The sequence below is a fragment of the Pseudophryne corroboree genome, chromosome 9 (genome assembly GCF_028390025.1).
Source record: "Pseudophryne corroboree isolate aPseCor3 chromosome 9, aPseCor3.hap2, whole genome shotgun sequence".
Lineage (NCBI taxonomy): Eukaryota > Metazoa > Chordata > Amphibia > Anura > Myobatrachidae > Pseudophryne > Pseudophryne corroboree.
Window position 1 is genome coordinate 454,591,529 of NC_086452.1, and position 13,909 is coordinate 454,605,437.

The window sequence follows — 13,909 nt, forward strand, 5'->3', positions numbered from 1 at the left end:
CACAGGTGGTGTCATAAGCAGTACATATAAATTATATATACAGTAGAAAAATCCATCACTCTTTGGTTTAAGTCCACAGTAATTGCTCTGATGCCCTCCAAGGGAAGTCCCCGCAAATTTACTCGCCCCCCCCCCCCCCCCCACCACCACCACCACCCAATATACTCCCAGTGCCGCCAAACTGCTACCATATATGTCACTTTTCATTATTTCCACTCTAGACAAATTTATGTATCCCACAATAGAGGACGGCTTACAACAGCTGCTGGTTCATGTATGAAACGCTTGTACACGTGATAGATGAGAGCATCGTGTGTCTGTGATACTCTCTAGGGCACGGGTGAGTGCTGCAAAATGCAACATGCTGCAGCAGGTACACTGACAGTGCATACATCACACACACACAGAGAGTGGGGGAAACAAGAACTTTCCCATAGTATAGTAGAGATGCACTATATAAATGGATGTTACAGGCGTCATTAGTAAAAGACACACAGTGACCTTCTCGGTAAACAACTTCGGGTAAGAGGAGGGGGCTCTGCGAGTAGCGCCGGCTCTAACAGAAGCTGACAATTTTCTCATCTCATTTTGTCTGAGCTTCTATAGGGAATGTCGCTGGCAGCTGGTCTCGCGCAAGACTTTAATCAGGAATACGGCTTCTCTGGACATGCTAATGGAAATGAGAGACTCTCTGCCTCACATCAGGCTGAATAGAAGCGGATGACTTTTAGTACATGCTGGCAAGACCCCTCCAGGGACATAAAGCCCCATCACCACTGGGAGGAACATTACCGTGTGCTACTTACCAGCCTCTCTCCGATGTGTCAAGTGCGGCAGCCGAGAAAGCCGAGAATCTGCGAGGCCTGTGTACCTGTGTCATTCTCAGTTGTATTTAGCTCTGTGTATCGCCTAATGTTTATTATTGTATACAAAATACCTACGTTCAACTTATACATTATCACCGCCACCATGTTACGCAGCGCTGGATAAAGACCACTGGCCACATAATCAGTATTATTTGGCCCTTTTTATAGATCCATCTGTAAAATCTGACTTGACAAAGGTGTCCTGAAAGCGACGTCATTTATCTCGTTTCTCACTTATCCAGTAAGGACGGTCACTTACATAATAAATGCATGTATAATACGCATATATAACAAAACAACTATTATTTTCTAAAATATACCCGAGTACCTCAGCGGCCAACAACGCATTTTTCTTTATTTTCAAGCAAGAAGACTTACCGCTATTTCAAGCAAGAAGACTTACCGCTATTTCAAGCAAGAAGACTTACCGCTAAGGGTGAGAGAAGCCGAATTTGCTTTTAACCCGCCGCTTACTGGCAGAACCTGTGATACTGATGTAAGTGGCAGCGGTGTATGACGGACATCAGTCCGCACGATTAACAACTTACTAAGCAAAACACATGATGTTGGGTAACGCAGGGATAATGCAGGTATAGAACAGTTATGGCAGATCCAGCCAGGAATTTGTAGCATTAACGCAGATGGAGTGCTGTGTAGTGAAGCGCACCCCTGTGTGTGTGTGTGTGTGTGTGTGTGTGTGTGTGTGTGTGTGTATATATATATATATATATATATATATATATATCCAATGCAGTGACAGTGCAGTATACACAATGGTCAGCGGCGGTGACACAGAGATAAAGCTAGGCTATTCACTGTGCTATAAAGTCTTGCATCCAGGAGACGCTCAGGGGCACGTTCTTCCACTATGAAGTGCGGAGAAGGAACCATGCATAGTAACGCATTTTAGCTCTCTGGGTCGGAGGTCGCGCTATGATGGCAGTACAGGGGTCCCTTTGCCTCAAAGGGAGACGGCGCAGAGCGCTCCCCTTCAATACCACTAACATACTGTTTATGTATTATGCTAATCAGCATTTAACTTGCAATCCCCTCTATTGCCATACAGCTGTCCTTAAAACCTTAAGTATCAATGGCCACAGACAGATCATTGGCCAGAATGTAAGGTATATGTTCTTTCAGCCCCACAGGTCCAATAATAAGATGGTTTATTCACTTCTCTCAATATTAATCCAGCCATAACAATGGCTGCCATAAAGCCGGAATGATGTCACTAGCTCATATCGAAGTTTATTTCACTGAAAGCCACAGCATTGTGGTGTTCTGTCGTTTCAGTTTAGAAAGAGCACAGACAGAAAATCGGCATTACATTCACTCAATTTCACATGAAAAAGACTGGGACAGAGTAACTAGTCCAACACATCCATTAAAGGAGGGGCGTTATTCGTTGTGTCTCACACACAACACAACATAACAGGCCTTGTGGGATGTTGCAGGAAAATGTCAGTGGACCGGAACAGGTCAAATTGACCTCTGTTGGCAGGAGGACATTGAAATGGTTGTAGCATTACCTTGCAGCAGAGATGCTGACTGCAGTATCGCCTACGCAGCATTTACACAGAAGCGGCATTGGCTGGTATTGTCAGGAAGCAACGTCCTTAAAGGTTCAATATATCTAGAAATGCTAACGGTCTTATATACAAGCGCTACTGGTAATATTCACAATTACCTATTCAGACGCATGCCGAGGAAGACTTTACTTCTATGCGCATCAGATTTCCTGTATGGAAACCTATTGAAGGGATGAACACCCTCAGGTAACTAGGTTTGCATTCGCCCGACTGCACCTTTTACTTCATTTTGCTTTCATTCACCTTTTAGCCATGTCTTTATAATATCAGGGAGAGAATGTTTGCTGGCCTATTCACAGAATATTGATGTAACAAGGAGTGCAGAGAATGGTGTTATCGCGTCTGAGTGTAATACTCAACTGTGCTTGATGTTATAAAGACTTGGCTGAAAGGCACGGGAAAGAATAGAGTTGTAAGACAGCATGGAAAAAAATGTGCAAAACAATAGGAGAAAATATCTGAAAGTGGAAACCCTGATGACTGTGTAGCCATCGCCAAGTCACCGTGGTGTCAGCCATTTTGTGCCTCATACCTTTGCAATGACACTACTGTCTAGCAAACTGGTAGTCGGAGATTTGGTTTAACTCATATAATGGCTGCATCCACTGTGTATCAGTAGCAAGTCCAGGTTGAAAAACAGACAGAAACTTTAAAAAGTTCATTTACTAAAACCTGACACTTCTGATTGTGTTCATGCATGAAATTTAAAAGGGCGATGCTTTCACTCGCCATGTTTTGCAAGTAAAATAATTGCCCTTTTAAATTTCGGGCATAAACAGGATCGGAAGGGTTTTAGAACACGGCGCTTACTAAATACTTTGAGTCTTAAAATGGCTGGAAAATGCGCGTGCAGACATCTACACAACAAGGCTTTCAAACACGTGCTTAAAAAAATCATGTTGGTAAGGGTTAAATAGTTCTCTTGCAGACCTGAATAACAAGTCGTTAGAATTTAGCGGGCCCTAAAAAACATACTGGCACATTCTTAGGAACAACTTTGTGTTAAACGCACACAAATCCACACTACAGTTATACCTAATTACTCCCCTACGAGCCTCGCTCCTTGGCTCTCTTAACTCCCTAATTTATCAGCAGATGACCTACTTCGGTCTCATGCTGAGGCTTGCGCACTATTCCCCTATACTGCAATGTTACATAGGGCCCACCTATCTCCACATAGGAGGTTTCTGAAAGAGGACTCGCCAAATTCACAATTGGTGTGGAACCCATCTAACACCTGTACCAGTGTCTTTGGGCATGTCCCATGATCCAGGCTTCTATACCTAATTTGGTGATCTACATTCCTTTTATACCAGAATGGGCTCTGTTTGGAATACGCAGGGTGGGAGACGCCTCTCACTGGCAGTAAGTGCAGCCGCCTATAAGAGCATCCTGCAGACCTGCACATGCCCCCTCCCACCCTCACTTTCCACAGCTAAGCTGCATTACTGGTGTAGAATGAATTGGGTCGAGGTCACCTTGGACAAGAAACTTAAAACTGAATAATTCTCTCTCGTGTGGGAAAGTTCTGTAGTCACAAATCCATTACAGGTTACAGAATTTGTCCTGGTATCTTTCACAACTAACAACTAATGATCCTCTGATACAATTATAACTGCGGGATCTCATTCTTTTTCTTCACTTTTATTTTTAATCATTGTAAACCATTTGTCAATTTTTTATGTATTATTAGTGGGCCGTGGGTTGGGGACTGAGGAAGAGGGCGAGGCACTTCCATTCCCCAGTTTTTACAATTCTGTTGCATCAGTTCACCTTTTACTGTAACAGATCGCCGTGTGATGCAACGGATCGCCGTGTGATGCAACGGATCGCCGTGTGATGCAACGGATCGCCGTGTGATGTAACGGATCGCCGTGTGATGCAACGGATCGCCGTGTGATGTAACGGATCGCCGTGTGATGTAACGGATCGCCGTGTGATGCAACGGATCTCAGTGTGATGTAACGGACCTTCGTGTGCTGTAACGGACCTCCGTGTGACGTAACGGACCTCCGTGTGATGTAACGGATCTCCGTGTGATGTAACGGATCTCCGTGTGATGTAACGGACCTCCGTGTGATGTAACGGATCTCACGGATCTCCGTGTGATGTAACGGATCTCTGTGTGATGTAATGGATCTGTGTGTGATTTTTTTAACAACAAAAAAATCAAACATACCGCTTTCATTTCTGCAGACAGGAATAAAACACAGAGTACAGGTTAGAACTGCGCGGGGTGCACGTAATTACCTTCTGCGCCTCCCTCACACAGCTTCGGTACTCCTTGGCTAGGTCGCTGCAACTCAGCAGCTCCTGAGGGTTTTCTGTGTAACATTTCAGGATATTGGACTGAAGATCCATGCACACCGGGTCGTAGCTTCTCTTCCTGCGGAGAAGAGACCAGCAATGATTATTAGCAATACAGAGGAATACAGACCAGAAGAAGGCATGCTAATCCAGGGGTCTAGCACTATGGACAGTCCTAGGCAGGTCCAGGCCATCTTAACAGCATTGTAGGGCCTGGGCAAAGCAATGCACTGGGGCCCACACCACCCATTCAAGGAATAAATTAGAAAAAAAATCATAACTTACCTCTCCTGCTGTACCGTGCGGTCTCTCCACATGCTTCCATACAGTGAATGGCTGTCAGCACTTTGATTGGTGGATAGTTCCAGCCATACACCAATCAGCATGCTGGCTGTTATTCACTGTCTGGCTGCAGGTGGGGAGGCAGGAAGATAGTACTGCCTGGCTGCTCTGATGGCGTGTAATTCACAATCAGAGCAGCCAGTCCGCATTCTCTACCTGACTCCCAAGCAGCTTCAGAAGGCCCCATCCTGTCCCTGCTCTAAGGCCCCTAGAATTGGGGAGCCCTGAGCAACTGTCCATTGTGCCTATATGTTAAGATGGCCCTGAGGAAGGCACTATTGAGCAGTCATTGGCGACAACATACACTTCAGGGGCTGAAACAGTTGCCCATTAACCTTCAGTAGCTCCATTTTTCTAGTGAGTCTCAACAGGTTATAAAACTGCATGATGGAACAAACGTTACACTATGGGGGTAATTCCAAGTTGATCGCAGCAGGATTTTTGATAGCAATTGGGCAAAACCATGTGCACTGCAGGGGAGGCAGATATAACATGTGCAGAAAGAGTTAGATTTGGGTGGGTTATTTTATTTCTGTGCAGGATAAATACTGGCTGCTTTATTTTTACACTGCAAATTAGATTGCAGATTGAACACACCACACCCAAATCTAACTCTCTCTGCACATGTTATATCTGCCTCCCCTGCAGTGCACATGGTTTTGCCCAATTGCTAACAAAAATCCTGCTGCGATCAACTTGGAATTACCCCCTATGTACACTGCAGACACCACTGGGAACTCCCCGGGGTACACAAGCCATTGGGGAGAGCCGAGCAATCTGCATCTGAGCATGCAGTACCCCAGAGGCGGCGCCCGTTCTGTTACCAGGATACCTTTGGTTTCTACACCCTAGGGAACACAGTCACGGCTGGGAAACATTTTTTAATCCAACCAGGTTTTATTGGAAAGAACAGACAATAGACGGCAAACACATTTACAGGCAACAAGCAACTTTTGTTTTCCTTTACAAGTAGAAGAAGCATAAAAATGTGACCAGAAGTCCTTTTTAATTACTGGAGCTGGGGAGAAATGGGTTTTCTAGTAGAAGCAAGCAGCAGGATATACGTTAATGGCTAAACCCACAGGGAGTGGGAAGAAGCATTAAATTTAATACAGGACGCCTGCAGAACGTTTATATTGCAGCGCTGCAGAAAGCTCTATCATACGGGTCTACTCTCCCGGAGTACCGCCCACTACGCTTCATGTCATACAGCAGGCGCTGGGGGGGGGGGGGGGGGGGGGAGCTGGAAGATTGCTACTGGTCGTGTCCAATAGCTGCCCAGGCACCCCACAGGCTAGAAAATGGTGGCAGACTGCCTCTCCAGGGTACCGATGTGGTGCTCCCTCGACTTTATGACCTGGGCAGCCTCACTAGTCGCACACTCCTTGTTATGGCCCTGTATGGATGTATTGTGTCATACTGTGAGATTATTAATGATTTTAAATTGTCATTTTTATTTCTTAATGTTTTAAGTTTAAATGTTATTGCTATTTTTACTATTATGCTGTGAGGCTTTTACTGCAGACTGCACACGGACCCTCTGCTTTTTGCAGCGCAATCATAACGCTGCACAGCGTTTGTGGGCTACATGTAAAAGCAGCTGGTATTTACCCCGCATGCAAAAATAACAAATGCATGTGTAACCTTTGCTCTGCAATACGGTTTGTCCAGGTGCAAAGTTACGTTTGCTTTCCCCGAACTCAAAATCTAGATTTTTTTTAGGTGAGTGTGTGTAGGAACACAAAGGAGGAGGCACCCAGATGCAGAAACGCAAACACCTGCGGCATTAACCCAGCGTTTCAGTATTTACACATACTGTCGCCAGAGTTACTATATCCAGTATCATCGCTCTAGACCACGGGTGCTTAACATCCGGGCCTCGTGCTGTTGTGCAACTGCACATCCCAGCATGCTCTGCCACAGTTTTGCTATTGTGATATGCTAAAACTGAAGTAGGGCATGCTGGGATGTGTAGTTAAACAAAACCTTTTCTTGCAATTATTTTTATTATTAAGTTACAGTTTCTTACACAGGGTAGCATAATCCGTTACGCTTTACAATTAGAACAATGGTAATAGAACAAACTGGGCAAAAACAGACAGCCATAGTGGTAGGAGGGCCCTGCTCGCAAGCTTACACTCTATAGCAGGGGTGGCCAAACAGTCGATCGCGATCGACTGGTCGATCGCGGACATGCGACCAGTCGATCGCAATCCGCCGCCCAGCCACCCGAAGCCGCGCCTCTCCTGCCTGCCGCTCTGCCTCCTCAGTGACGGCGGAGTGTATAGCTCGAATCAGGTGCCGGTACGTTAGCCAATGAGAGCTCGCGGACCGGCGCCTGATTTGAGCTATACACGCTGCCGTCACCGCCGGAGATTAGACTGAAAAGCAGGGCGGCAGACAGGAGAAGCGCGCGCTGCGCTCTCCACTCCGGTGAGCTCTACTATGGGGGCATATCTGGCATTGTGGGCACATGGCTCAGTGGGGGCATATCTGGCAATGTGGGGCATATCTGGCACTGTGGGGTCATATGTGGCACTGGGGGCATATCTGGCTCTGCGGGCACATGGCACTGTGGGGGCATATCTGGCACTGTGGGGGCATATCTGTAATCTGGCGCTGTGGGGGCATATCTGGCACTGTGGGCACATGGCACTGTGGGGGCATATCTGTAATCTGGCGCTGTGGGGGCATATCTGGCACTGTGGGCACATGGCACTGTGGGGGCATATCTGTATCTGGCACTGTGGGGGCATATTTGGCACTGTGGGCACATGGCACTGTGAGGGCATATCTGGCACTGTGGGCACATGGCACTGTGGGGGCATATCTGGCACTGTGGGGGCATATCTGTAATCTGGCGCTGTGGGGGCATATCTGGCACTGTGGGCACATGGCACTGTGAGGGCATATCTGGCACTGTGGGGGCATATCTTGCACTGTGGGGGCAAATCTGTAATCTTGCACTGTGGGGGCATATCTGGCACTGTGGGCACATGGCACTGTGGGGGCATATCTGTATCTGGCACTGTGGGGGCATATCTGGCACTGTAGGCACATGGCACTGTGGGGGCATATCTGTATCTGGCACTGTGGGGGCATATCTGGCACTGTGGGCACATGGCACTGTGGGGGCATGTGTACCTGGCACTGTGGGGGCATATGTGTTTGAGGTTTTTACCTGTGGGGGCCAATGTGTTATTTCGTGTGAGGCAGTCATTACACTCTGTGCAGCAAGGCTACGTCCCTTTTTTTGTTATACCACGCCCACTTTTTGTTATGCCACGCCCCTTTTTTGTGCGCCCCGCAGGCACGCGCTATTATTCCTCCTAGGTAGATCACAAAAGCTTTTTAGCTTTCAAAGTAGATCGCCAACTCCAAAAGTCTGGCCGCCCCTGCTCTATAGGGATATTTTCAACCAGATTGTGAAAAATGTTTCTAAGTTTATTCTTTTCATCGTGTGTTACCATTGCTGTTCAATGTAGCGACTAGTGCCATTGAGAAGTGTGTGTGTGTGTGTGTGTGTGTGTGTGTGTGTGTGTGTGTGTGTGTGCGTGCAACACGACGACGCGTTTCACCAGTAATGTGGGACGAGTAGCCTGGAGTACTTTCCTAGGAGTGCTGTAGCGCAGCTTGCAATTTGGGAGTCTCCCAGAAACTCCGGGAGAGTACGACAAGTATAGTTCTATTAGGATACAAGTATACAAGAATCAGGTCTGCAGCACTCTGACCATAAGACGCAGGGGAAGAAAACGCCAGCCACTCTGTATAAAGAGGCCTTGTAAGCCAAGGAACTGAATCAGGATTTAATTATATTTTCCTGGGGCCTTACAATGTGAACATTGTACATGTGAGGAAATGCTATTTCGTTTTAAACTCCCTATAAATATATGTTATTTTTCCTTTATTTCTCTTTAAAACTCTGCCGCATGAATAAATTGCTAGTTTTGTGTCTGTTTTAAAGCTGATTTTCCTCACAATGTGTATTGCCAGCACAGAGTGTAAATAAATCATGGTTCTCCTGCGGTTCTGTACTGTGAGAGAGAAATAGATTTGATTGTTCATTTACTTCCTTTCTCAATTTATCAGCCCAGACTCTGAGCTAAGTGTGAACTGGCAAACTGGGATCTGAAAGAATTTACCGGGTTTTTTTTTCTTTTCATTTCCAATACTGAAAGAAAAGTAAAAATGCTGGGATAAATTCGGCTTCTACTCCGTTTCCCTGGCTTAAAGGGAACCCGTCACCTACACTCGGCAGCCATATTGTGGCCTAAAGTAATGGTTCCCTGGAAACAAGGTGGGATCTAGGGCTTAGAAAACGCAGACTACGTTGAGGTTGTGAATCTGCATACAGGAAACGTAGTTAACGATTATCAAAACTGCGGAGGTGAAGTGGAGAATAGTCTATGGTAGAAGCAAAAGCACAAAGGTTTATGGTATTTCTAGGGGATCCGGTCTTTAGGTCGACAGTAAGTAGGTCGACACTGTCTAGGTCGACATAGTTTCTAGGTCGGCAGGGACTCTAGGTCGACAAGACAAAAGGTCGACATGGGTTTTTCAAATTTTTTCCATTTTTTGAACTTTTTCATACTTTACGATCCACGTGGACCAATATTGGGAACGGTAACCTGTGCCGCCGCGCAGCGAGGCACCTTGCTCATAGCATGGCGCGCGAAGCGAGCCATGCGAGGGGACACGGTGCACTAATTGGGGATCCCGGTCACTGTACAGAGAAAACGTCACCGGAAAAACTTTCAAAATTCATGTCGACCTAGAGTCCCTGTCGACCTACTTACTGTCGACAAATAGTGGTCGACCTAGACACTGTCGACCTAAGTCTAATCTACCTAACATACCACATCCATTTCTAGGACTTCTAGGAAGTCTGCAATTGTTCAGGATGGCGCCAGAATACAGACACCCGGAATACCTATCGTTCCGCACCCAGCGCGCAGGACAGGTAAACCGTGGTTGTGGTGGCCGTGTTAGGTTTAGGCTGCGGGAGGAGGGTTAGGCTGTGGAAAGCGGTGGGGGTTAGGTTTATTCTGTAGGAAGGGGTGGTTAGGGTTAGGCACCCAATGGGAGGGTTAGGCCCCGGGTGGGAGGGTTAGGCCCCGGGTGGGAGGGGGGAAGGTTAGGCTGTGTGGGGGGTTAGGTTTAGGCTGCGGGAGGGAATGTTAGGGGGGCATTGGGGAACGGTAAGTATACTTACCTTCCCGCTGTCGGGATTCTCGCTGTCGGGATGCCGCGGTCCATATTCTGACCGCCGGCATAACGAACCCAACTCGTGAGGACAGGTAGAAAAAATAACATCCAAACTAGATTCATTTATTTATGTTTGCTTGGTTTCATTTTGTCTGTAACAGTTTTAAATGTATCATACAAAGAGTCTGACAACTTGTGGTGTTTTGCGCTGGGCTTCTTAAAAAAATAAACGGGCCTATGTACTAAGCCTTGGAGATAGAGATAAAGTGGACAAGATAAAGTAACAGTCATTCAGCTCCGGTCATTTTTCAAACACGGCCTGTAACATGGCAGTTAGGAACTGATTGGCTGGTACTTTATCTTCACCCACTTTATCTCTCTCCCAGGATTAGTACATAGGGGGTAATTCACACCTGATCGTTGCTGTGTATTTTCGCACAGCGGGCGATCAGATCTGAACTGCGCATGCGTATGTACCGCAATGTGCCGGCGCGTCGGACGACTGCACCGAGCATCGGTGTCTAGCGACGGGATGGTACGAAAAAAAACTATCGCACGGGCGATGGCAAGGTGATTGACAGGAAGTGGCCGTTTGTGGGTGTCAACTGACCGTTTTACATGAGTGTCCGGAGAAACGCAGGTGGGAGCAGGCATTTGGAGGAAGGGTGTCTGACATCAGCTCCGGCCCCGATCACCAGCAATCCATCGCAGCGTAAGTCCTGGGCTGAGCAGAGACTGCACAAATGCTCTGCTACAAATGCGATTGCACACCTGCACAGCACTGTTCCCCTCCCCCTGCAGGCGGCGACTACCTGATTGCAGGGCTGCAAAAAAATACACCCTAGCGATCAGGTCTGAATGACCCATAGACCACAAAGTCAAGTATTCCGCACTCTATACTGAATTCCTTGTTGCATGTACTTTACAGACCTTTATACAACACAGACGTTTCAAATTACACTTATTCATCCAGGTTCTAATGCTTTTAATTTCTCTTCTGTTTGATGTTTTGTTGGCATTCATGATCTTTGAATGTACAGCTATGAGAGACACTTCACCGACATAAATACAACCGGCACTCTTAGCGCTTCCAGCTGTAAAACCCCTGCGCGGCTGTCCGTATGCGCCTCCAGTGTTTTGATTGTTCCACTTTAGTTTGTGCCTGTAAAACCTCATACGATGGCTCGGTTCTTCTGAACAGCCACTTGTGAGTTAATGATACATCTTCCTGGAATCCCAAGATTGGCTGTGACTAAGATGAATGACTAATTCACTGCAAGCATGCTTTCTCCTTCCAGTAATAAAAAGCTGGCCTCACATATTCACCCTGTTGCTGCTGTCTCTCCTAAGGAAGACAGCGCACCAGCACTCCACACCAAGGCAGCGTTACCTGATTGATGTCCACTGTGATAATGTTGATGAGATTTCATTTACTTAAGGATACACTCTCAGACGTGTCTGCGCTGGAGTGTCTCTAGGTTGGTGGCTGCGAAATGCATCAAGAGTTTTCTAAAGGCTGCAAATTTCCACCGGGCCACAGTTGGGCAATAGAGTTAACCCCTTGAAAGCTATGGAGACTGAAAGCAACTTGCTTGTCTAGTCGGGAAAAAGACACTTTGCTGTAGATTGCGGTCCAGTTAAATGCATCATTACGGTACTTTGATGACACAATGTTACAATAGTTCAAGGACATTTTGCTACTGAGCCGCCAAGCACTTCACCTGACAAATTTACCCATTTTCATTATGTTTTTGTTGTTGTTGTTGTTGTTGTTTTTTTATATATTCTTCAGTAGTATCGAGTAACACTTGCCTAATTTCCAGGAATATCCAACTACCGAAGTTCCCAAACCTCACCCATTCACCTTCCATCTGCCCAAAGCATTGGCCATTCTCTTCTACCTTATCTGTATAAGCCCCGCCCACCCCTGGAGCTGTCCGAAGCTTCACCCCTCGGCCATCTGAAGCTCCGCCCCTGGTTCTTACTAAACTCTGCCCTCTGGGTCATCCGATGCATCCGATGCACCGCCCCAGGTGCCCAAATTTCTGCCCTGAGTCATCCGAAGCCACACGTGGACTACGATTGGAACGGTAACCTGTGCCGAGCGAAGCAAGGGGACACGGTGCACTTATTGGGGTTCCCTGTCACTTTACGAAGAAAACGACACAAAAAAGTCAAAAAACTTATGTTGACCTTTTCACCTGTCGACCTTCAGTGGTCGACCTAATGACTGTCGACCTAAGATGAGTCGACCCAACGACCCATACCCGGTACAATGATGTCTGGCTGCGATGTTCATCACCCAGATAGGAATATTAAACACCAAGGAGACGCCGCCGCGCGGATACGGAAGTCACGGTTACTGTATGAAGAGACTTTGTCAGTAAGACTTTTGTTGGGAGAATGATTTACCTTCAGCTCTGAAGTCGTGAACGGTTTTGGTGTAGATATTATTCAGAACGATTATGAAGTTTAATGGGATCTGCCTCGTCGCGTATCGCTCCAATATTTGTCTTCACTACTTATCTGGGCTCGCGTCTCATTTACGCCTTATCTCTCCTGGCCACAGACTATCTTTTCTTGTTAATCTGTAATCAGGGAAAATATAGCGTATCTCTCGCAGATGGATTCCTCAATTATTTAGATATTTAGTAAGGACTTTTCCACCACTAGGAGCGGCGGTGACTAGAACATCAAACACTGCGCTGTCAGAGATAACGACGTTATCTGCGGCGTCTTGCTGCCTGTCCTCACTTTCTTCTCTGCAACTTATTTTCCAGCTCAGAAACAGAAACGTACAGGTGAGAAGTTATGTCTGTGTGAAAGACGTTTGCGGCTGTCAGATATGCAGGAAAAGTTCCTGCCCTTTAAGCAGGTGGTAAACTAGAAAAAGAGTGTGACTCGTTGGGTCGTCAGTAACTAGGTCGACCATTATTGGTCGACACGGTCAATGGGTCGACGTGAGTTTTTTATTTATTTTTTGAGTTGTTTTCTTCGTAAAGTGATCGGGAATGCAAATTAGTGCACCGCGTTTACTCGCCATGCTTCGGGAAGGTTACTTTTCCCAATCGTAGTCCACGTGGATCGTAAAGTATGATAAAGTAAAAAAATTTAAAAAAAATGGGGAAAAATGTGAAAACTCATGTCGACTGTTTCATATGTCGACCTTTGCCATGACGATCTAGCGACCATGTCGAACGAAAGACCAGATACCAACTAGAAACTACTCATAGTAACATTAAGCACCATATATACAGTCTGCGTCACTTACGCTCATGTAGCGTACGCCTATTTTCCTGTAGATGTGCGATTGTGGGCACCCCCTCTTACTCTCTTACTGCTTTGTCTTTCTGTTATCAGTAACACACAGGGGGAGATGTAACAAACCTTGGAGAGAGATAAAGTGAAGTTGCCCGTAAAATCTAGATAACTTCTGTCATTTCATAGACTATGCGAGACAAATGATAGGTAAAAGCTAATCGGTTGCTACAGGCAACTTCTCCATGTTTTCTCTCTCCAAAATTTAATACATCTCCCATATAGTCTTCTTGCATTTCTGCGTTTGTTCCTACATGCAAAGCGCTGTGGAGTATTAGGATA

At 46.4% G+C, this 13,909-nt stretch overlaps 1 protein-coding gene across 2 annotated transcripts in view; it reads right to left on the minus strand.

The window, feature by feature from the left end:
- CHCHD6 (coiled-coil-helix-coiled-coil-helix domain containing 6) overlaps positions 1–13,909 on the minus strand; it is a 507,702-nt gene that overhangs the window by 139,560 nt on the left and 354,233 nt on the right. For both annotated transcript variants that reach the window (XM_063941215.1, XM_063941214.1), the window contains one exon: positions 4,706–4,841. In XM_063941215.1, the coding sequence (XP_063797285.1) occupies positions 4,706–4,841 (136 nt within the window). The remainder of the gene's footprint in view (positions 1–4,705; positions 4,842–13,909) is intronic.